Source organism: Anabrus simplex, chromosome 1 (assembly GCF_040414725.1).
Source record: "Anabrus simplex isolate iqAnaSimp1 chromosome 1, ASM4041472v1, whole genome shotgun sequence".
In the NCBI taxonomy this organism is placed as follows: domain Eukaryota; kingdom Metazoa; phylum Arthropoda; class Insecta; order Orthoptera; family Tettigoniidae; genus Anabrus; species Anabrus simplex.
Genome location: NC_090265.1, coordinates 1,047,698,881 through 1,047,725,475, shown reverse-complemented (window position 1 = coordinate 1,047,725,475; position 26,595 = coordinate 1,047,698,881). Strand labels below are relative to the sequence as shown.

Here is a 26,595-nt window from a genome sequence, read left to right as displayed (position 1 = left end):
AAAATATGGAAAAATATGGAAAATGAATACTCCATTTTTCAACTCCACACGTCATGATTCATAAAGATAATGCAAAATATAATTAATTTTAGCTTTCTAAAGAGACATGTATTTACATATAAATCCGTTCCCTGGTCATCACTGAGTCAGCTGAGGAAACAATTGGTTTTGCGAGGGAAAAAAGACAGGACTGGTTTGATCAAAATAATGAAATTAAATGTCTGATAAATGTCAAACGGGAAGCCCACCTATCCTATCTTCAAGATCCGTCTTCCTATGTGAAGAAATCACATTTCTTGGAACTTAAAGGAAAATGTCAGGCAAAAATTAGGGAAATTAAAAATAACTGGTGGCAACAAAAAGCTGAAGATCTGCAAAGACTATCTGATGCCTGTGACCTGCAAAACTTGTATGCTGGCATAAAGGAGATATATGGTCCAATTCAATCATCGGGGTCATTGAAGAATGCTGACAACTCCGTCATTTTAACTGATAATGGAGAAATTATAGAGCGTTGGAAGGAACATTTCTCTTCACTTCTAAATCGTATCTCCAATGTTGCTGAGGACTTTCTTCGTAATGTCCCTCAGCAGCCCTAGCAACCATGGATGGCAGTTCCACCTACATACAGAGACTTCACCAAAGCACTTAATCAACTGAAACCAAGAAAGGCTCCTGGTCCTGATAACATTCCTCTGGAACTGATACAAAATGGAGGTATACCCTTGAAGACTGGACTTTTCACACTCATCCTCTTGATTTGGGAATCTCGAGAAGTACCTGACGACTTGAAGAATGCTACCATCATCACTATCTTCAAGAAAGGCGGTCGTAGTGTATGTGGGAACTACCGTGGTATATTGCTTTTGTCAATTGCAGGTAAAAATTCTCGCAATAATTCTATTAAACCAGCTCCGAGTTATCTCGGAGAGGATTTTGCCTGAGTCTCAATGTGGTTTCCGAACCTCCAGAGCCACAACAGATATGATCTTTTGTGCTAGACAAGTACAGGAAAAATGCAGAGAACAGCAGCAGCAGCAGCAGCCTCTGTATTTAGTTTTCTATGATCTGGAAAAAGCCTTTGATTCAGTACCAAGATCTGCTATGTGGATGTCCTGAACGTTATCTGGAATTGGTTCCAGCTCTTCATAGTGGCATGTCTGGACAGGATCTTCATGGTAACTCAGTATCAGATTCATTCCCAATCACTCATGGATTGAAACAAGGCTGTTGCACAACCTGCCCTAGGATTAACACTTCCTGAGTTCAGCATTTCCATCTTAGACACAGCACTGGAACAGGTTTATCACTTTTCATATCTTGGAATCATCTTGTCTAAACTGTGTACCTGTGAACAAGATGTTGATAAAAGAATTGGGGCTGCTCATGCAGCATTCAGACAGTTAATGCACAGAGTCTTATTGAATAACGACCTAAAACTGCATACCAAACTCATGGTGTGCAAAGCTATTGTCATTTCCACGCTGCTGTATGGCTGTGAAACTTGGACACTCTATCGCTGTGATATCAAAAAACTTGAGTTCTTCCACCAACAGAAAATGGGATTCATCTTGAATATTAAGTGGGAGGACTATGTGACCAACACGACAGTTCTCGACACAAAGTGCAGCTATATAGCATTGAGGCAACAATCATCACTCATCAGCTGAGATGGTTAGGCCATGTTCTCCACATGGGTGATACCAGGCTTCCCCGCCAAATTCTTTATAGTGAACTTCAGACTTCATGGAGCCCCTCTTAAGCGTTTTTAAGGATCAGCTGAAACACATCATGAAGAAAACTGGTATAGATATATAGACATGGGAAGAATGTGCTTAGGACCGCTCACTGTGGCAGAACACTACATCCACCGCTGTCAGCTTGCTTGAAAGAGAACGCCGCAGACTTCAAGAGGCCAAGCGACAAGCAAGAAAACTCTGTCAATTACAACCCCGGCCTCCTCCATCCATTCAGTGTGATTTGTGTGGACATATGTTTTATGCCAGGATTGGTCTGTTTAGTCATCATAAACACATCCATAAACTGAGTTGAACTGGTCAATGTATGCAGGAAGAAGTTATATATGCTCGGATCGAGTTACAGCCGACGATATAAAGTCACAAATATTTTCAAAAAACACAATGTTAAGATTTCGTTTCGTACTAACAATAGAAATTTGGATATTTTTCACAACCCCTTCTCTGTTAATAAGGGCAACTCTTTTTTCAAAATCAGGAGTCTATAGGTTGTGTGTAATGACTGTTCTTGCTCAAGTGTAGGTCAAACAGGTTGTTGCTTCAAAATCAGGTATGCAGAACATGTTAATGCAATAAAATATAACAGATTTTCTGCAGTAGGCCAACATATGAAGGATTCTAAACATACCTTCTGAATTTGATCAAGATATTGAGATATTGGAAGTATTAAACAGAGGTCCCTTGCTTGATACCACGGAAAATTGTTTGTTCTCATATTTGGCTGAAGATGACTCTCAACAGCGTTAAAACTAGTTTCAAGGAAATGTTATAACTTATTTAGTTTAATATTAGTATTGAAAAGGTGGGTTTTTAATTTTACTTATCTATTATTCTCGGTTCAATACAGACTTTAAAATTAAATTCTTAAATTTAAAAGTTCAACTGAAACAATAAAGACTGAGGCAGGGATAGAAATCGGAAAGTTGGTACACTGTGCTACTTTTTATATACAGTAAAAGTCCGCTATAGTGAGTACGGTATATAACGAGAACCAGTTATGACAATTTTTGTCTGTCCCTTCAAAATTCCTATATTAAACAGTGTATTATCCTTCAGTTACAGTGAGAGCCGTATCACTGATACATCTGTTATTACGACCGATTTTTCAGTTACCGATATGCGCCCCAGCGATTATATGCATGCGATCTATCACCTATATCGTTTCCTCACTATGTCCACTAGCGAGTTCTCTCGTTGACATTCAAAGGCAATGTCGGAAAAATGGTGGAAATTTATATTTCATTTTGTGATTTATGTGTGTGTTGTGAACATTTTCATTCTTTATGATATGACTAACCGACCAGCTCTCACAGCTCATGGAAACAGACAGTTGAACTTCCGCCACAACTTGGTGCAACAGCTGATCGGGAACTTCACGTATCGCAAACGTACTGGCAGGAAAGGAAGTTTACCTGTCGGCTGTCCGTCCCCTAAGTTATTTCATTCTCTTTTGAAGATACCTGGTCATGCCAAAGTGTGTGCTTTGTGTTTACAAATGTAAAATAGGGTAGGTTCTGGGAGAGGCAAACAAATGTAAGCAGTGCGATCTACCACTGTGCAGAACAGGGTGCTTTTTGGAATACCATCTGGAGCGAAATGTGGATATTCAATATTAGAGTAAAGACATTTATATGCACTGATCATTTAGGAACGAAATGCAAAAGATATTACATTTATATCTTTATTTGTTTGACTTCTAGTTATTTTCTTTCAAAGGGTGGTATTTATACTGCTGTACGTATTGGGATTTAAAGGACTCTGTCAGAAAACACGGTAATTATGACTGGGCATCCGCCTTTAAATGGGATATGGCAAAGGCTTAAACACAAATGTCAGAAAATATTAGTGGCAGTTGTGACAAAACTGTTGGATAAGAGTCCTTTAAAGTATAGATTAGCGAAAGGTCTTACGAGTTTGAACCCACATATAATAAATCAGCAACCAAGTCTTGGTCAGACCTGAATAGGATATGTCTTGGAAATGTCGCATGAAGCTAACAGAATAACTGAAAATATGGCCGATAGGGCTAAAACACAGTACATTTCTCTGTATTGTGAATTAAAGGAAGCTTTGGAAACTAAATTCAAAGAATATTTCTCAATATCTGATGGTAATATGGGTTTAGACCTTTTTCTTTGCTGACATTTTAACAGAAAACAAACAGTATAGTGAACTTTGGCAAGTAATAAAGCTTTGTCTTATACTGTCTCATGGAAATGCTGCAGTAGAGAGTGGCTTTTCTATAAATAAATCAGTGTTGGTAGAAAACATGCATGTGGAGTCAATTATTGCACAAAGTCAATTGTATGATTCCATTTTGTACTGGAGGTGTCAGGTGCATACCAATTAATCATAGAATGTTGTTATCAGTGAGATGTGCTCATAAGAAATACCACGATTACTTGGAGAAGACACGCCTGAAGGTCAAAGAAGAGGATGCCGGGTTGAGTGGCTCAGACGGTTGAGGCGCTGGCCTTCTGACCCCAACTTGGCAGGTTCGATCCTGGCTCAGTCCGGTGGTATTTGAAGGTGCGCAAATACGTCAGCCTCGTGTCGGTAGATTAAGTGACATGTAAAAGAACTCCTGCCGGACTAAATTCTGGCACCTCGGCGTCTCCGAAAACCGTAAAAGTAGTTAGTGGGACGTAAAGCAAATATCATTAATTAAAGAAGAGGACAGAAAAAGCTGAGAAACGAAAAATAAGTGAAATAAGAAAATTGGAAGGCCAAAAAAAAAAATTTAAAGAATGCAGTCACAAAAATGTGAAGCCAGAATTGGAGATTAAATATGCCTGTTTGAAACCAGAAAAAATTGTATGTATAATTTTGTGGTGTTGCATTTTTTTTTTTTCATTATTACCAACATTATGTGGTCATTTTATTAGTAGTACTTTTGTTATTCATGTATAAATAAAATGTATCAACATTTATTATGATCTGGCAGGTCATTATTAAATTGTATGTACTTAACTGTTCAAAATATTGTATTTCCTATTTGAGTAATAAGTATTGTGTACAGGTGTGTGTTGGACAGCTAATGGGATTGGAGGAGGCTGTGAAAAATTGTGCAAATGCCAAATTTTTGTCAGGGAAATTAGTTTGACTTTCTGGCTGGGAACCCTGGTCAGCGTTTGCAGCAACAAGTTTGCACTTCTATAAAATTATGTCCCACTTGGAATGTATGATTTTTAAATTTTAAAGCAGTCCCACATCTCTCTGGTCTGAAGAACGGAATTCCTATGTTTGATTTCAGAGAAAACGTTTACCCACACACAAGAAAATATGTTAACATATGTTTCAAAACCATTTATTTCTGTCAATGTCTCTGCAGTGATTTCAGATATTTTACTTTCAAAAGGGCTGTTCTCAATCCTGTAATGTGTGATGCAATTGGTTTTACACTGCCTATACTGGCTGACCATCATGTTTGAGATGTTGAATGCAGAGAACAACCAATGACATCTTGGAGTATCTCCCATCTTTTTTTCAGGACTGTACTTGAACATGATATAACACTTTGGACTACACCCAAAGAATATTAGTGTTTCACGACAGCTTTTGAGCTGCTTTGACTCCACAAAGATTCAAACTGTGACAGACACAAGGAGAAAACAGGGCCAAAGTATTTTCTCTTAGAATGCAACATTGTCACCTTTGTGTTAGCCTGACATACTTGATCTCTTGTCGTACCTTTTTCCCCTACAATCTTGCAGTGGAATATTTCTTTTCAAGAGTTGATGAAATCATATCAGCTATGGTCTCTCCCATTTTCCGATCGCAATCTGGAAACACAGCTGTGAGCTTGCATCCGGGAGACCGTGGGTTCGAGCCCCACTATCGGCAACCCTGAAGATGGTTTTCCGTGGTTTCCCATTTTCACACCAGGCAAATGCTGGGGCTGTACCTTAATTAAGGCCATGGCCGCTCCCTTCCCACTCCTAGCCCTTCCTTGTCCCATCGTCGCCATAAGCCCTATCTGTGTCGGTGTGACGTAAAGCAGCTAGCAAAAAAAAAAACAGATCTTGTAAGTCAGGTTCTTGTTCCCGTTCTCTTCATAAATGGTCAGGTATCTAAAGATAAATACAGTTTGCGCCACATATGAGGAGTTGGGTGTTGCTTCAAAGATTAATGAGTATTACCTCCCATCTTCCTCCACTTATCAACTTGTGTTCTGTCATTGGACGATGAAGAATCTGCAGCTGTTGCACAAGCAAACGCTTTACTGAGAAGTCTGGTTTTAGAGACCGAAGTGTATGCAGCATTTAAATTTTATCTGGAGGCCATCACAAGACTGGAGGAAGAGTTTATCGAAAGAGGCTCAGTGGAGTGTGATGGAAGAAATTCATAGTGAACTTGAGGGACTTACGAAAGATTAATTCAAAAGTTTAGCAAAATTTCTGGACATTGGATAACTGGAGACATGCGCTGATTTTGAATTCAGAATCAAAACCATGTTTTCACCATTGGTTTCTATTGATGTTAAGAGGAATTTAATTTTATTACCTTTTTTTGATTTAGTTAAACTTTCTCCTTGTGGCAATCCAGAATGTCTAGAAAGTAGTTGAGTTAATAAATATACAGTATATATATATCACTTAGAAGGTTGATGGCCTATAGACAACAGAGATAAACGTGGCAAGAGTTCCCATTTCTGTTAACTGAGTGCATTTGAATTGTGACACTGTTGCAAGAAAGATGGCAACAAGTGGATGTTGCCTGTCATGTCGGTGTGAGTCGGAGTAATGTCCCCGAGTTTGGAAAAAGTGCAGGAATACACAAATGGTTGCTGATCGACAACAGACGCAAAATAATTCACAGAGAGGATCGGTATTTGTTGCTTTCAATACGTCATAAGCCACACCAAGGGAGTTAGCCGCGCGGTTTGGGTCGCATAACCGTGAGTTTGCATTTGGGAGATGGTGGTTTTGAGCCCCACTGAAGATGGTTTTCCAAGATTCGCCATTTTCACACCAGGCAATGCTGGGCCTCTACCTTAATTGACGGCATGGTTGCTTCCTTCCCAATCCCAGCCTTCTCCTATCTCATTGTCACCCCCTATCTGTGCCAGTGTGATGTAAAACAGATTGCTAACTGCCACCTCATTCCGCCAGAATCTTCAGAGGGCCACTGGAATGAATGTGTCAGATCACATAGTGCAAAATCAGTTGCACAACGGAGGACTGATAGCGAGAAAGCCTATGTTAGAAGCTTCTGTTAAACCACACCATAGAGCAGCTCGTGTGAGGTGACAACAACTTACAGCCCATGGCATGAGGAATAGTAGAAACGTATGCTCCTTTCTGATAAGGTCATCATAAGCTTGCACCCATGCTGTAGGAAAATTAGAGTCTGAAGATGAACTGGTGATAGTTAAAGAAGTCCTTCATACTGGAGCACATTCAGCAGCAAGGGAGTTTCGTCATATTTGGTCGACGTATGCCTCTAATTCCTATCCGGGTAACATAACAGGTCTGGTATACAGAAATAACATCCTCTAAACTGTATATACAGGATTTGCTCCCACTGTGGGCGAGGGCTTTACATAATGCTTGTGCTTATCGAGCCAAAGTGGTTAATCGGTTCCTTGAGATGCATAGCATACAGCAAATGGTGTGGCTGGCATATTCTGCAGATATGAACTCTGTTGAATGTGCATGATGCGCACTGAAGAGAGTAATTGCCATTGTCCTAATTCTCCTGTTAACATTCGGCAACTGACTGAAGCTGCTATCCAAGAGTGGGATAATCTGCCCCAAAATAAGTTGGATTCTTCGGTACTGAGTGTGCCTCTACGTATTCAAGCATGCCTCAGAATTACACATGTTAATGATCTGCCACACAATGAATAATAATTTTGTGTTAAAAACTCCCACATTACAAACTTGATGCTTTTATTTGCATTTCTGCTGTTTTTGCGTAGCTGGTTGCATGTTGTTTTCCTTTGTACTATATATATTCTTCATAATGTATAATGTACATACATATGCATAGCAGAATAAAAAGTGCACTAAACTACAGGAGGGGGATCAAATATAAACAGGATTTTATTTGTTATTTAAATTCATTTATTGAAAAACACAAGCCAGTTACAATTTATTTTTCCACATAGTTTCCTACTTTAAAAATGCATTTGTCCCAGTGTATGGGCAGCTTTTTGATGCCCTCATTGTAAAAAGAACAGGGTTGTGTCACCAGCCAGTTGACATGAAGTCTTCCACACTCTTGTCATCTTCAAATTGTTGCCTTCCTAGAGCTTCTTTAAGCGGTCCGAACAAATGCAAATTGCAAGGCGATAAGTCCAGGCTGTAAGGAGGATGATCAAGTATAGTCCAGTGCATTTCCTGTAGCTTGGAGGCAGTTAGAGCTGCAGTATGGGGCTCGCATTTTCGAATCGGTTGGTCTCGTCTTTTGCAACGATATGCAACCCTCACCTTCTTCAACAGCTCACAGTAGTAAGCAGCGTTGATTGTGCATCGCACATGCAAAAATCAATCAGCAAAATGCCTCGCCAATCAAAAAAAACTGTTGCAAGAACCTTGCCAGCTGACAGTCGAGCCTTGGCTTTCATTGGTGCTGCTTCCCCTTTCCTCCGCTACTCCTTACACAGTAAAATGAAAATGTTAAAGGTCTACCTTTTCAATACCATGAATGTTTATTGATGTGAATATATATCACATAACGTTTAGAGAAGGTTGGTACTAGTTTCGACGCTCATTGCGCGTCATCATCAGCCAACAAATCAATTGAGCAAAATACAACTTATCGAATAGCAATATATAACACATGATAGCACCTACAAGACAAATGTTAAACTATGACTAGTAGCGGCCTCCATTATTCTCTCTTCATTAGCCCAGTTCCTCTCCTTTCAAAATCTATGCCATCACGCTACTCAAGGTGAGTTCGCCTTCTTTCCCTTATATTTCTTTTGGCTATGACCATTTATATCACGCCTAATTTGGCTTTCATTTTTTTCGTCAGGTCTCCATGTTTCCATACTGAATTGGGAATTGTGACGTTAATTCAAATTATGATCTTCACAAGACCACATTGTTGGCTTCGAAACCACCTGCATTAAACCTGTTAATTACCACAACTTAAGAGAACAAGATTATTCTTCCCACTGATAACATATGTTGCCTTATGATTTATGCACCTCAAGCTGGACTATTCTCTTGTTTATCAAGACTCAACAACTGGGATACCTTCTCAAAAATGTTATGTTTTACGGTCAGACACACCACATCATTTCAACTGGTTATAATCTAACAGTGACTTTATATGTGCTGTCATATGTTTTAGATGGTTATACGCACCATACCCTCATCATTTTAATGTTACATTTAAAATTTGCCTTAGTAGGTGCATTTAAATGTTGTATATAGATACACCTCATGTTCTACAAACCTCAAGCTGGACTACTTTCTCGTGTATCATACCCTAACTATTGTTACCTTCTCTGTTTTGCTTTCAGGCCCGGTTTCTTCAACGAATGTTAAGTGTTAACACTGCTGTTAAGGAGACTTAACACACAATTTAACAAAATGGTCGTCTCATCAAGAATTGTTAACTCTAACAATTGTTAAATCTTGTGTTAAATTAACCTAGCAGCACCCCTGTGTTAAACCTCTTAACAGTTGCTAAAATTTCAAAATGGAGACATGTAGAAGACGTAAGTTTGAAGCTTTACTGCTGTATGAGGACTATTTATAAACTGAAGAAGGCAAAGGACGACCCATACTAAGAAACAACGACCTTTTAGAGTTGTCAGAAGAAAGATTTCTAATTACCGAAGCCATAATGAACAAGGTACCTACTAGATGATATAGGTTAGAGTTTCCAGATTGCAACTTACCAATCTCTCCAGTGCAGCAGTTGCTTATAGATTTTACAAGGATGGGTCAGACCCTGCGTCCAATCGATTTCAACTAGCTTAATGTACCTGCTGGGGGATACTCAACAGTAACTCGTGTAGAAGGGTTTGGGTCAATACCGTACAGTTTTGTTTTCGAAATAAATGAGGATAAATGTCATGAGGCAGGATCCGCTTCGGACCACGTGGAGGGGATAGAACACTAAAATGCGAACACATTTAACTTGAACTTGTTAGGTCCGCAACCTAATAATTTCCGAAAAAATTACGAATTCCCGATTGTAAAGCGCCGCGTATATACTTGAAAAGTTGCACACTAGTCAAGTGTAACAGTGGCCGAATGGTCATCATACTTGTCTACGAACCACGACGATGAGAGTTCGAGTCCCGCGTTAGATTACTTTTTTTTTTAAAATACAAATATAATTAATAATTTCAGGGAATGTGAAGGTAAAAATGCGAATAAAAGTAATGATCAAATTGCAGTGGAACTTTATTTCCTACCTCAAATTAATATAGTCCGCCTCTGTGGTGTAGTGGGGTTAGCGTGATTAGCTGCCACCCCCCAGAGGTCCGGGTTCGATTCCTGGCTCTGCCACGAAATTTGAAAAGTGGTATGAGGGCTGGAACGGGGTCCACTCAGCCTCGGGAGGTCAACTGATTAGAGGAGGGTTCGATTCCCACCTCAGCCATCCTCAAAGTGGTTTTCCGTGGGTTCCCACTTCTCCTCCAGGAAAATGCCGGGATGGTACCTAACTTAAGGCCACGGCCGCTTCCTTCCCTGTCCCATCCAATCTTCTTTCCATCCCTCCACAAGGCCCCTGTTCAGCATAGCAGGTGAGGCCGCCTGGGGGGGGGGGGGGGGTGTACTGATCATTCTCCCCAATTTCATCCCCCGACCCAAAGTCTGAAGCTCCAGGACACTGCACTTGAGGCAGTAGAGGTGGGATCCCTCGCTGAGTCCGAGAGAAAAACCGACCCTGGAGGATAAACAGATAAAGAAGAGATCCAGCAGTAACTGTGAGAACGTTTAGACCTATATTAATTTCAGGTAGAAAACAAAGTGTACTGGTACTGCAATTTGCGTAATATTTTTGTTCCAATTTTTAAATAACGTTCCCTGAAATGAGACTCGAACTCACGTCTACGGCACTCGCAGACAAGTACGATGACCACTATGCCACAACTCCTAAATATATACGCCTTGCATTGGAATCGGGGTTTCATTAATTTTTCAGAAGTTATTAGGTTGCGGACCTGACATATATAGGCTAAGTAAAATTTGATGTAGATGTTGATTCCCATAGGGAATCAGAAATAATTGTTCCGAATGAGTAAATTTTTAATACCAATATAAATGGTCCGTTATTGGACATTTGTTCGCCTTTAGTGTTATATCACCTCCACTTCGTCCGAAGCGGAGGTTTGTAATGATATCTGACCTCGAGACACTTTCCATGTAGGCCTAATTGTAGGGGCAAAAGATCTTCATAGGTCGACGTCCCGAACAAATAGTATTTTTTTTCAAAAGAAAAAAGGCCTAATTGTAGGCGACTATGTTCACGAGGGCAAGAAAAGAGTGTGTAGAATTCTACAAAGAATTTTTGCTGCCATTGCAGCATTAACAAGGCACAACATTATTTTCCCCGCAATAAAAGAATGCCCGAAAATCATTCAAAACATATCAATTATCACATTTTCCCGGTGATGTAGGAACCTTAGATTGCACTCCTACAAGAATAGGCTATATAGAATGTTGTGATATAACAGTCCGTTATTTCATTTTTTAAGCACACTCGCATAATTTTAAATTAAAACTATAACAACATTTGTCTCGCATTCATCATAATAACGCTGTTGTTGCCTCTTACTTGACATGTTTACTTCTTAGCGGTCTCCGCTAAACATAACCTATAATAATGTCAACCATGTGTCTGTGTGACAAAATACTATTTCAACACGCCACTAGGAGCGCTATATGTAAAGAAACAAAAGATGCTCACTGCCAAATGCGTTCAGAAATCTTACCGAAGTGTGTTATTTTGTCTTTAACAATTGTTTCGTAACAAATGTTGGAAATATGTTCGTGAAACAGGGGACTTTTAAACGAAGTGTTAAATTAATAACAATTGTTAGTTAACATTTGTTAAGCAAAATTTAACATAGAGTTGAAGAAACCGGGCCTCATTGTTTTAACTTTTGACAATTTAGCTTTCAACATTAATCCTTGTATTTGCTGTCATGTGTTTTATATTTCAACTAGTCATGGTTTAACATTTGTCTTGTAGGTGCTATCATGTGTTGTATATTGCTCTTCAATAAGTTGCATTTTGCTCAATTGATTTGTTGGCTGATGATGACGCGCAGTGAGCGTCGAAACTAGTACCAACCTTCTCTAAACGTTATGTGATATATATTCACATCAATAAACATTCATGGTATTGAAAAGGTGGACCTTTAACATTTTCATTTTACTGTAATCCCAGTTCAATACGGAACAAAATGAAACACTCCTTACACACACGCGTCCTTGACAATGTTTGATTACGGAACTGTGCAGTCAATCTCTGGCAAATTTCCACCGCTGTAACTCTTTCACAAGCAAGAAATTTTATAATTATGCGTTTCGCAGTGAAGGCGTGCGCCTGTTGCTCTGACATCGTTAGCAGCGTTACTGACGAAGCGGCAGGAAATATCTAACAGCCTGCTCTACCCACTCCTAACGGTCCCGCTTAAGCAAAGCAGAAGCGCGGGGCGAGTCCTACCAACTGTTGATGTTCAGGAACAAAAATCCCGTTTATATTTGATTGCCCTTTCTAGAATATACAAAACTGTGTTTGGACACTGTACAATATTAGTTATGTATTACTATTTTTTATCTTTTTCCAGTGCCTGTTTGGAAAAGCTTGTGTTGCCTTTCCAAAGTTATTTTTATATGTTGCATAGTTATATTCTTTTTCAGTTCAACAAACATATAACAAGACTCGACAGCTAATACATCCTGAAGAAATTGCTGTAAGGCCTGATCTAAATGCCAAAGTTTCCTTGTGGAAGGGTGATATCACTAAGTTGCAGATTGATGCCATAGTCAATGCTGCAAACTCCTCACTTATGGGTGGAGGTGGAGGTAAAGAAATTTTAGTATACTGTTCCTTATTTGTTCTTATACTTTGCTTATTTGTCCCTATGTTATGTTATTTTTCTGTAACCTGTTCTTACAGATTCAAATAGCTCTTTCTGATCAACAACACAAGTATTCATATCCCAAAATGTTTATGATAGCCCTGTAGATTTTTCTGTGATCTCAAAAATGTGAACATTCCTTTCTTTAAGCTCTTGTTGTCCATATGATTGGGGAAGAAAATATTGTTTTTGTTTTCTTTCTTTTTAGCACAGTATATCTCTACAATATAGTTAATCATATTGATATAAACAATTTTAGTATCAACTATGACAGTTTCTTTCTTTTTAGCACAGTATATCTGTACAATATAGTTAATCATATTCATATAAACAATTTTAGTATCAACTATGACAGGAAAATTTAAAATATTACAATTTAACCAAAAATTATACTTTCCTTCCCATATTATGCTTCACACACACACCATGTGACAATAATCAAGAACACTCCAGCCAGCACATGCTCTTGTCAACCATTCTAGATGATTTAATTGATTAGAAATGAAAGAAACAATGAATAAATGTGACCATGTGGCACCTGATGCAGGTAATGCTCTCCACCAGCCTGTAGACCAACACTGTAGCGTGAAATGATATTCCATTATAACCTCTGCAATTTGACATGCAATAATTTCCAAAATTTCACTGCACGTGGTATTCTTTAATTTTTCTACTATTTAAGACTAACTCTACTTCTCAGTGGCATATCCTGGAATCTCCAGTGAGGCATGCAACTAGTAACCATGCAGTAGCACAATGTAATTAAGTAAATTTCAATTCTACTCACCCTAATTACATGTAGGTGAACTTGAAGCTGCGATTCTTCTTGCAGAATTCCTTGGTGACGTCACTGTAGAAGTCCTCACGTGTTTTCATCTCAACAAGAAGATCCTTTTCTATAGACATCATTCGTAATGGAGAGAGACGACTTTGACTTTGAAGATTGCGGATGAAAGATTTTATTTGCTTTAGGGCAGTAAAAGACCGTTCTACATATGATGATTAGGGAGCGGATTTTTATGTGCTAAAAATGTGAAAAATATTTATTTTTTATGTGCTGAAAAACTTTAAAATATGTGATAAAAAATTGAAATTATTTTCCTTTAAATATCACATAACTACTCGCTCTCAAGAAGTAAATAAGTATAATGTTTTGTATTAGAATATGGTGCTACCAAACGTGCTCCTTAAGGCAAAATGATGTCTGTGTATGGAAACGTGCTGTATGGTATATTAATTTTTGATATTCCAGAGTAGATATTATGAATGGTTATTTTTTAAAGGTAATGATTTGCTTAAATATGGCAAAAGCAACCTATCATCTTTGAAGAAATAGTACCAGTTCGTACTCACCCATCACACGCTGGAATACTATTGCTAGAAGTAGTCTCAGAATTGCAGTGAACAACAAAGGTCATCTCCAAATTGTCCATCACAAATGCATGCCGATTATCTCTAAAGAACGCCTTATACTGCGAAAACGATCGCTCCACATCACAGGAAGTCAGACGAGCATAGTTAAAGAGAGGAATGTCACCAACAATAACGCCATCAATTTCGCCAACATGAGCACCCTCTAATATATTAGAAATTTGGCACATTGTTTGAAATCCTCTGTTTTTCCTGAACAAATTTTGATATTTGACCTTTAACAGTCCCTGTACCTGCGAAGCTGGGAGTGAATCTAATTTATTTTCAACAGCGCGCACTTCCTTCACTGTTTCGGACAACAGGTTAGTGGATTTTTCAAGTATGTCTATAGTTTTACACAAGAAGCTTAGATTGGCAGATATAAACGCCAAATCATTTTTCAAAGAGCTGTCTTTTAGTATCTCTTGAAGAATCTCAATTGACGACGCATCGTTTTTATCTAGCACGTTCACAATGGATGCAAAACTTTCGAAATTGTCTGCGTAGTATACCACAGCGCTAAGCCAGGTACCCCACCGCGTAAAAATAGGCACAGGAGGAGGCGCAAGATCCGGATTTTTCTCTTTAAAGAGATCGATTCTTGAGGGTGCTTTTACGAAGACTTTTTTGCCATTAGACACTAATTTATCCACTTGAGGATACTGAGCCCGCACAGTTTCACATAACCTGTGTAGAGCATGAACAACGCAAGTTACGTGTATCATTTTCGGAAAGCTCACAGAAAGGCCTTCGGCTGCCTTTTTCATGTAAGCTGCACTGTCAGTAAGGAAAAGCAATACATGGTCGTATTTTATACCTTTTGGCCAAAGTAAGTGCATGGCTTCATTGAATAACCTAGCTACAGTGACGTGGTTTGCAGCAAGCATTTCTTTACACGCTAGCAAATAAGAATGTTCGCAAACAGTTTTGTCATTCTTCAACACACCAACTACAACATTTCCTACTTTTCTGCCACTTGAATCAGTGGTTTCGTCAATGCTCACCCACAGTTTTTCGCTATCACATACTGCCCGAATTCTCTGTAAAGTTTCTTCGTAACATTTTGGGAGATAGTTTTTCCTTAATGTGGATTCGTCTGGAGGCTCAAAATTAATGTACCGTACTTTGTTAGGAAATTTCTCAGTCCCGGATTATTTATTTTACCAAGAGGAATGTCGGCGCAAACAAATGCTCTGCACGCATCTAAATAATACTGGGACATATATAGATGGGCCTGCATTTGAAGTAGCTGGTTCAGCTATTAGTAATTGTCGCGAACGCACACGCGAAGCAGCCGCAGTATGCTTATTTCCAGACAAATGCTGGATTACTTGAGAACGTTGATCTGCACGTACTGTTTTACCACACGGTTGGCAAAATAATACTTTTCCATCGGTAGTGAAAATGCTTTTAAATTCCACTACATATTGTTGAAGACGCGACCTTGTACTCGACTTCTCTTTTGGCATTATTTTGCAGTTTACGACACACGCATTTACGGTGAATCACTGTTTCAATAAAAAGAATGGCAGCGGACACTGAAGGAAATATTTGCTATAAATCCATACAAAATCACACGACCACGGGAATGATATATGGACCCTAAGAGCTAACCTTACTCTTAGGAGTGATGAAATTCCAGTACCTAATGGTGGGGCAATATTCTTCCGAGTCTCCCATGTCGTAACGGAATTACGTCACCTTATCTCTCCGTGATTGCCTTTCGCTGATATTCTATAAACAAAACCCGAGAGGGCTGACTCATAAAGAGTTGGAATGACATTATGCAAGGAAACATCTTGTGCAGCAAATCAAATCGCTGTCTAAATGTAACGACGTAGCCAGTGACCAGCAAGTTTTAGAACTTATGGAGGGAAGTCCATAAATAGCCGAAACATTCAGATATATTATGTTAAATACACTGTTAAAAACAATAGCGTAATCGTAAAATGAAAATATGAGCATTGTTTTATAACACAGAAGCATTTTAAATTTTATTGATCAACAAATATTGGCTATTTATGTGCTTATTATAGATTTTCTTAAAATATGTATTTACATAAAAAAAATTGTGAAAATATGTGTTTTTATATGAAATAAGATTCAGTTTTTACACTTGGAGATGCACAATAAGAATAATGAACTTCGTAACTTGCGTTAAAACTTACGCAAAAAAATATGTAATTACATAAAAATCCGCTCCCTAATGATGATGTAGCGGGAATAGTTGTAATCAATGTGCACAACTTATAAAGCTCGGGAAGACCGCTGTGGAGACCACTGGTCAATAGCAATTTCTGGATTTGAGCCATAGTCATCTTTGAAGTGTTCAGAAGTGAACATTGCCCTCAATTCAGATTTAAGTCATACTATATCTAAATATTTTCCATAAACTTCAATCAATTTACTGAATTGCTCTTCAGGAAAATCACCAGGGGAAAAAAATGAAAATTTCTTACAATCAAGCTTTTCAATTAAAGACAGATCTAATGAACAGAAGCAATATTTTAACTGTGCTAGAATAATATCATGCATTTTCAGGTAAACCTTCCTATACTCATCTTTAACCAAAAATGGAGTTTCTTCCTTTCTTCACTTCCTTGGTGAATCAAATTTCTCTTCTATTCTGTCCCAGACATTAGCAAATCCATTGTTTCACATTTTAGATACTTTAGTTTCTAAAGAATTCACTTCTCTGGTACAGAATGCTATTTCTTTCTTAGATTGAAAGATGTTATATGTAACATCAATGAAAATATTTCATTAAAAACATTCAGAAGAAAATTGAACTGAAATTCCATTAACTTCACGAGAAACTTGCTTGCCTCATTAATTTTATTGTTATCTCAGTTCTCAGGTTCCTCCAGTATACTTTTGTAAAGCTCTTGGATAGGAGCACGATATTCCGCGATGGTCTGTACTAAACGGCTAGAATAGTTCTACCTTGTTGGAGATAGCTTAGGAAGCCTTTTCTTGAGGATACTATCCAGCAGGTTAGTTCTCTTAGAAGAACTGCTAAAAAATGTTGCAAAGCCACTCATTGTTGCAAAGAATATACAACATTTTTGTGCGTAGCACGGCTTGAGAGAGGACTAAATTAAGCTTGTGAGCGTAGCAGTGAGTGAATACAGCCTCAGGAACTACTTCTCTTAATTTAGCTTGCACACCATTCAGCTGACCTGCAAGCACCGCCGCTCCATCGGAAGTCTGCGCAACTATTTTTTTGCGGCAGCCAACGTTATCCAGACAGTCATTCGCAAGTTTCACCAATGCATTTGCTGTCCCATCAGAACTCACATTATAGAAACTAACAAATATTTCAAGATCACCATTATGAACGTATCTGAGGACAATAGATAACTGTGAAAAGTTCAAAACATCAGAAGTCTCATCAATCATAATTCCTATGAAATTTACCTTTCCCAACCTGAACCTTTATTTCAGCAGTCATTACAGTGCAGATACTTTGAATTAAATCGTTCTGAATGAGTGGAGAGAGTTCTGTAAATATACTCGCTGTTGTGAAGCGACTGTCTAATTTTTCATTAAACTCGGCTAACAATTTAATTAGTTCTATATAATTCCCTCTGTTGGATTCACTAGCCTCATTGTGCCCACAGAATGCTAACTATTGCTTTCCTAAAAAACATGTCGCCTAAGTCAACCGTTTGAGAATTTCCCTATTTTTCTTAACGGGTTTGTTGTGCCTTAGAACATTTTCATGCTTCTGCTTATCCAACTGCAAATCTATCCTAATTTTACCAAAAGTACCTAAGGATATCCATGCGTACATATGACAGTCTGTTTTCTTGTGCCTTGCAATAGCAGTGTGCAGATTTAGATTGCATATCCGTGTTTCTTGCCGTTCCAACAGGAATTTTCAGCGACAAACAATAAGCAAGGCCAACAGAATAATTTGTTTAGTGACTCAGTGCTGCAGAGCCAAACAGTTTTACTGTAAGTTTCTGGATTGAACGTGCAAACACAATTCTTGTTTCCTGTTTTCATGTTTGCGATGGAAGAAAGAGGTCTACCGGCTTCAACTATTTGAATCTTTTCTTCAAACAAACGGGCAGTAAATGGCTTTTCAAACAGATTCACAATTATATCCGTTTTAGACTCGTCCATCATTACTACCGCATTATGCACAAAATATAATAAAACCCCGTAAATGACAAAGAGCACAAGAACAGCACACAAAGAATGAACTCACTAATCAGCAAAACACACAATGAATGAACTCACTAGTCTGCCACAACTCAAGCACTGGAGGTAAATCACCCCATTGGTATTCGTTACTTTCGTCACATTGGGTTCTCGGTAGGGGATAATCCGTGGGTCCTGCTCGCTGTAAACTTGGACATGCTGACTTCCTCCAAGTTGCTAACAGATGGCAGAGGGTAGCACGTATATGGGGTGACAAAGTCCGACCAAGTTTCAATTGCAGTAACATTATTCAGAGGGTTTCAGAACTATGTCTGCCACCAAATGCAATTTTAAGATTGAATGCCTTACGTCGTTAACTTCTCCATTTGCGCTCTCTTTCTTTCTAGAGTGGAATAGATGGCGAGACTACACCAGCATCACACGTAGTCAAGCAATGGAACTAGTATAGTTACGTGGAACTTTTGAACTTCTGAGAGATGAAATTGTTAATACTTAACCTAAAATCGTACTTCAGACAGTTCTTTGCGTTATCATAATGCCTTGCATGCAAGGAAAATGCACCCATGCTACTTCTCCTTGTCTTTCAACCACCCCACAAATAAAAATTCTGAGCTCACTACAAACTTCCACTAGCTTTCCTGTCTCCAAAAACATCATACACACTGTATTCACTAATTTATGTGCTGTAGTGTTAAATTAATGATAAGTTAAAAAAGTAATCAATCCCGTAATTGTTGTGGTTGTAATAGAATGCCAAATGCTGGTACCATTTTTTGGGTCATGGGATGGAGATAATTGAATTAGGGCCGATTGTATAAACGTCATTGAATGAAGATCAGTTTTAATCTTAAGTTCAGAAAATGATCTGAGATCAGACCGGTGTCATATTGTATAACACTGATCTAAGATCAACTAATCAAAGTTCAATTTTGATCCCTGTTCATATGTGAGTGCTTGGCAACAGCGCAGAAACAGCTGACTATCGCAAGTCCGTGTTGAGAAGTGGGAATCTGTTTTCCTTCGTATTCTGTGTGCCAAACGAAAGAAAGAAAAATGACTGAAATGAAGCAGAAAAAGGACCATTCTCCTCATTTTTCCAAGGAGGACAAGGATACCGTAGTTGAAATCGTTTCGGGTGAGTTGGCCATGCGGTTATTGGCATGCAGCTGTGAGCTTTCATCCGGGAGATAGTGAGTTCGAGCCCCACTGTTGGCAGCCCAGAAGATGGTTTTCTGTAGTTTCGCATTTTCACACCAGGCAAATGCTGGTGCTGTACCTTAAGTAAGGCCACGGCTGCTTCCTTCCCACTCCTAGGCCTTTCCTATCCCATTGTCGGCATAAGACCTATCTGTGTCCGTGCGATGTAAAGCCAATTCTAAAACAAAACACGAGGTAACTTCATTCTTAGCCCCATACTGAGACAAGTTATTTCACAGCCCCAAATGTTCTTTCTGTTGCTGACCTGGTTGCTTTATGGGCTCGATAATAAGCTCGCTCTGCAGCTGTTTCGGCATGAAGTACTGGAGTCAGCAGGTACGACAATACTGACAGCCATTGTCTCCCAGGAGTATGCCTTCTGGAAAATCTCCTGTTTCGAACTGAGCATGCACTCTTAAATTAATGAAGATATTGCTATCGTGAGCAGATCCTGGCCATCTTGCTACGATATTTAGAGATCTGAGCCTAGCATCACAAATAACTTGAACATTTAACGAAAACCACCCATGATGATTCCTATAAACTTCTGTGTTATCACCCCCAGGAGATATTATACATATGTGGGTACTATCTATAGAATCAATCAATCAATCAATACTGATCTGCATTTAGGGCAGTCGCCCAGGTGGCAGATTCCCTATCTGTTGCTTTCCTAGCCTTTTCCGAAATGATTTCAAAGAAATTGGAAATTTATTGAACATCTCCCTTGGTAAGTTATTCCAATCCCCAACTCCCCTTCCTATAAATGAATATTTGCCCCAGTTTGTCCTCTTGAATTCCAACTTTATCTTCATATTGTGATCTTTCCTACTTTTATAGACGCCATTCAAACCTATTCGTCTACTAATGTCATTCCACGCCATCTCTCCGCTGACAGCTCGGAACATACCACTTAGTCGAGCAGCTCTTCTTCTTTCTCTCAATTCTTCCCAACCCAAACATTGCAACATTTTTGTAACGCTACTCTTTTGTCGGAAATCACCCAGAACAAATGGAGCTGCTTTTCTTTGGATTTTTTCCAGTTCTTGAATCAGGTAATCCTGGTGAGGGTCCCATACACTGGAACCATACTCTAGTTGGGGTCTTACCAGAGACTTATATGCACTCTCCTTTACATCCTTACTACAACCCCTAAACACCCTCATAACCATGTGCAGAGATCGGTACCCTTTATTTACAATCCCATTTATGTGATTACCCCAGTGAAGATCTTTCCTTATATTAACACCTAGATACTTACAATGATCCCCAAAAGGAACTTTCACCCCATCAACGCAGTAATTAAAACTGAGAGGACTTTTCCTATTTGTAAAACTCACAACCTGACTTTTAGCCCCGTTTATCACCAGGGACGTGTTGTACATCGAAAACATCACGCATGATTTTCCTCATTTCAACTTGTTCGGAAGGCATTTTGATAAACTCATGTTTCAGTGCAACAATAAGGTTACACAATTAAAATATCAAGCAAGGTTCAACCTTTTCAATACAAAACGTGTTGCATAAGATGTTCACAACATAATATTTATTAAATAGTTAGAACCAGTTTCGACGCTCATTGCGTCATCATCAGCTACAAAAATCACAAATGGGCAAAGTACATGTCATAAAAATTGCATTAATAACTCTTGCATGGCTGAATACAAATGGTAGACTGCTTTTTCTTGAAAGCTAGAAGAACTTGAGTAAAATATGATGATGGGATGTGACACATAAAAGCATAGTGGTTTGATGGGTAAGTATTGTGCATAAAATTGAACTGATGCTTTGAACATAAAAGTCTGAATATGATGATAAAACGATGTGGTAAAAACAAAGTAGTAAAATTGTCCACTCTTCTGATGTTCAATTCAGGCACATAAGTCCAGGTCCGATGTTATATAGCAATACCAACAAAAAGATTTTGTCGAGGCCGGGACATCTGATGTTGGGCGATTGAATAAGGTTGATCTTCGAATTAGTCTCAGCTCAACAGGGTGGGTCTTAAAGGAAAGTAAAGAAAAACTAAGTTAGTGAAATGGAAGTCTAAATGGAGTCGCGGCCAAGGATGATAGGGTATGAGACTCACCTTGTTTAGCGTGCTGAGTGTGTGGTATAAGAAGAGTTGTGGACAAGTGAGATGGGTGTGACTGAGTAGCGAAGTTTGAGTGAGGGGGGTGGAAAGGGGGAGGGGGGGAGGGGAAGTGGAGAGGAGAGGGGTAGGGAGGCGGAGTTTAAGGCGGGTCAGGAGGGCGGGGTGGCAGTGGTGTGGGATGTAAAAGAGTACTGTGGAGAGCGTGAAAGATCGATTTTCCTCCCGTGGTTTTTATACCTCTAAAGACTTCTGTTAGGAAGTCGAAAAGAATGTTGGATTTTTCAGAGATTTCGTTAAGATTTAAATTAGGGTTAAAAAATTGGTCTAGGTGAACAAAACAGTTCTCCGTAATGTCGAGTAAAGGGCCTTTATTTATGTTTTTGAGAATTTCTAGGTCTTGTTCTATGGTAGTAAAATTATGCTTTAAGTCATGTATATGTTGGCCTATTGCGGAAAATCTATTATATCTGATGGCATTAACGTGTTCTAAGTATCTAACATTGAAGCTGCGCCCGGTCTGTCCGATGTATGAGAAAAAACAGTTTTTGCATTGAAAACGGTAAACGCCTGACATTGCGTAAATGTCAGACCTGTTAACTGATTTGGAATTGTGAACTATATCTATGTTTCTATTGCTGGTTCTGTAAGAAATTTTAATATTATGTTTCTTGAAAATATTCGTTACACTGTGTATGTTTTCGTCAAAGGTGAAGGTGACGAATAGGGCAGGGTTATGTCTTTCTTTGGTTAATGTTGTCTTTAGTCTATGTTTACATTTGTTAATGATGCGTTCTATGAATGAGGTGTTATAACGGTTGAATTTAGCAATGGCACGAATGGTGTTCAATTCCATCTTTAGGTTTTCCTTGGATAATGGTATTTTTAGTGCACGGTCTACCATACTATAGTAAGTGGCGCATTTTTGTGCGTGTGGATGTGTAGAGTCATTTCTGATAGTAGTCGCTGTTTGGGTTGGTTTTCTGTAGATATTGTATTCTAAAGAAGAAGGATGTCGTTTAATTGTAAGGTCTAAAAAATTGATCGAGTTATTGGACTCTGATTCTAATGTGAATTTTATATTAGAATCAATCTTGTTTAAGTTATTTGGCTGAAATTTACATAGATTTCCTAGAAGACACTGCAGTTAATACCAATAACACTTTTTCAAATATACACTTCTGGTCTAGATATGTTGATGATACTCTGGTTATTCTAGATGACAGAACGGTTAATGCAGCTACCACTCTTAATAACTTAAACAAGATTGATTCTAATATAAAATTCACATTAGAATCAGAGTCCAATTACTCGATCAATTTTTTAGACCTTACAATTAAACGACATCCTTCTTCTTTAGAATACAATATCTACAGAAAACCAACCCAAACAGCGACTACTATCAGAAATGACTCTACACATCCACACGCACAAAAATGCGCCACTTACTATAGTATGGTAGACCGCGCACTAAAAATACCGTTATCCAAGGAAAACCTAAAGATGGAATTGAACACCATTCGTGCCATTGCTAAATTCAACCGTTATAACACCTCATTCATAGAACGCATCATTAACAAATGTAAACATAGACTAAAGACAACATTAACCAAAGAAAGACATAACCCTGCCCTATTCGCCACCTTCACCTTTAACGAAAACATACACAGTGTAACGGATATTTTCAAGAAACATAATATTAAAATTTCTTACAGAACCAGCAATAGAAACATAGATATAGTTCACAATTCCAAATCAGTTAACAGGTCTGACATTTACGCAATGTCAGGCGTTTACCGTTTTCAATGCAAAAACTGTTTTTCCTCATACATCGGACAGACCGGGCGCAGCTTCAATGTTAGATACTTAGAACACGTTAATGCCATCAGAAATAATAGATTTTCCACAATAGGCCAACATATACATGACTTAAAGCATAATTTTACTACCATAGAACAAGACCCAGAAATTCTCAAAAACATAAATAAAGGCCCTTTACTCGACGTTACAGAGAACTGTTTTATTTACCTAGACCAATTTTTTAACCCTAACTTAAATCTTAACGAAATCTCAGAAAAATCCAACATTCTTTTCGACTTCCTAATAGAAGTCTTTAGAGGTATAAAAACCACGGGAGGAAAATCGATCTTTCACGCTCTCCACAGTACTCTTTTACATCCCACACCACTGCCACCCCGCCCTCCTGACCCGCCTTAAACTCTGCCTCCCTACCCCTCTCCTCTCCACTTCCCCCCCCCCTTCCACCCCTCTCACTCAAACTTCGCTACTCAGTCACACCCATCTCACTTGTCCACAACTCTTCTTACACCACACACTCAGCACGCTAAACAAGGTGAGTCTCATACCCTATCATCCTTGGCCGCGACTCCATTTAGACTTCCATTTCACTAACTTAGTTTTTCTTTACTTTCTTTTAAGACCCACCCTGTTGAGCTGAGACTAATTCGAAGATCAACCTTATTCAATCGCCCAACATCAGATGTCCCGGCCTCGACAAAATCTTTTTGTTGGTATTGCTATATAACATCGGACCTGGACTTATGTGCCTGAATTGAACATCAGAAGAGTGGACAAATTTACTACTTTGTTTTTACCACATCGTTTTATCATCATATTCAGACTTTTATGTTCAAAGCATCAGTTCAATTTTATGCACAATACTTACCCATCAAACCGCTATGCTTTTATGTGTCACATCACATCATCATATTTTACTCAAGTTCTTCTAGCTTTTAAGAAAAAGCAGTCTACCATTTGTATTCAGCCATGCAAGAGTTATTAATGCAACTTTTATGACATATACTTTGCCCATTTGTGATTTTTTGTAGCTGATGATGACGCAATGAGCGTCGAAACCGGTTCTAACTATTTAATAAATATTATGTTGTGAACATCTTATGCAACACGTTTTGTATTGAAAAGGTTGAACCTTCCTTGATATTTTAATTGTGAATCTCACTTCAATACGGGAAAGTGAAGTTTTTAACTTATAATGACAAAGCTAACCAAGCAAAATTTAAAGCCCATCAATACATGGGCCTAAGAATAAAGATCGCAAAACTGGGCAAGGACATTCGTTTCTTAAAACAATGTCTATTATACAATTTAACTCCGAACTTTCTTAAAAATAACTCGAAAAAAATACAACGAAAATCTCCTCAACACTCGAAAACCCAAGCCAAGGTAAATAAAATCTGGCTTAAGAATGAAATAAGATTTTTATACAAGAAAAAATCTTTTTTAAATAACAAACTATATGAGACGCACCTTGAGACAGCACATTTACTTTCTAAAGCTCAATGGAATATATTCCAAAATAAAATTGCAGACAAACTGTTCTATATACTTGAACAAAAACAAGCAACACATGAGAAGAAACTTAACAACCTTAAAAATAACGCAAGGCTGAATAGTCCAACTACACCATTTCCTAACGAATCGAGTACCCGTAACCTAGAGTCTTTAATAGAACATTTCCATCCCCCAGTAGCTAACTTAACAGAAATAACGCTTTCAGACAAGGAAAACGAGATCCTCGAAAAAGGACCAAAACACAATTGGCCTAATCCAAATAAAGTCAACATCGCTACCACACTAGTCATAGAATCCAAAACAGCCATAAATAAAATACCTTTAGACGCACAAGATGAGGCTAGATTCGATGTCAAACGAACTTTAAACAAAATCAATAACCTAAAAAACAGAACAACTCCCACTAATATTAGTTCACTTAAAAAAACCTTCGCAGAACGAGAACACATTACAAAACTCGCGAAAAAAATTAAAGTTCATAACCTTATCATCACAAAAGCTGATAAGGGCAATACAACGGTCATCATGGATAAAAATGATTATATCAAAAAAACAAAAAGTTTTTTCAATACTGGTTCTTTCTCTTTAGTCAAAAAAGATCCGACACAGCAAATCCAACGTCTCCTAAAAAACTTTAAAAAATACATTATTCCTTTTTACAGAACAAGAAAAAACGAGTTAATTAATATGAATCCCGGCCTGCCTACCGCTAAAGCTCTCCCCAAAATCCATAAGACCGGCGTCCCCATACGCCCCATCATCAACTATAGACCTAGCCCATTATATAAATTGGCCCAATTCATACAAAAATTTCTTAGTAAAAACTATAAATTTCAGTCGAAAAAATCCGTAAAAAACACCATCGAACTAATCGAAAGAATGAATAAATTTGAAATACTACCATTTCACACCCTTCACTCATTCAATATTAATAATATGTATCCCAGTATCAACACCAAAAAACTCCCTCCCGTAATACAAAAAAACCTAAAAACATATAGTGGGCTAAGTAACTAGAGATACAAGACTTTATGCAGGTCCTAAAACTCGTAATACATAACAACTATTTCGCACTTGACAAATGCATTTACCAACAAGATGGACTGGCTATGGGGTCGCCGGCCTCAGGAATTTTGGCTGAAATTTACATAGATTTCCTAGTAGACACTGCAGTTAATACCAATAACACTTTTTCAAATATACACTTCTGGTCTAGATATGTTGATGATACTCTGGTTATTCTAGATGACAGAACGGTTAATGCAGCTACCACTCTTAATAACTTAAACAAGATTGATTCTAATATAAAATTCACATTAGAATCAGAGTCCAATCACTCGATCAATTTTTTAGACCTTACAATTAAACGATATCCTTCTTCTTTAGAACACAATATCTACAGAAAACCAACCCAAACAGCGACTACTATCAGAAATGACTACACATCCACACGCACAAAAATGCGCCACTTACTATAGTATGGTAGACCGTGCACTAAAAATACCGTTATGCAAGGAAAACCTAAAGATGGAATTGAACACCATTCGTGCCATTGCTAAATTCAACCGTTATAACACCTCATT

The 26,595-nt window shown here is 38.3% G+C and overlaps 1 protein-coding gene across 7 annotated transcripts in view; it reads left to right on the top strand.

Annotated features, from left to right (window-relative positions):
- Positions 1–26,595, top strand: part of LOC136857940 (macro domain-containing protein PG1779) — a 207,761-nt gene that overhangs the window by 114,696 nt on the left and 66,470 nt on the right. For all 7 annotated transcript variants that reach the window (XM_067137056.2, XM_067137059.2, XM_067137055.2 and 4 more), the window contains one exon: positions 12,593–12,757. In XM_067137056.2, the coding sequence (XP_066993157.2) occupies positions 12,593–12,757 (165 nt within the window). The remainder of the gene's footprint in view (positions 1–12,592; positions 12,758–26,595) is intronic.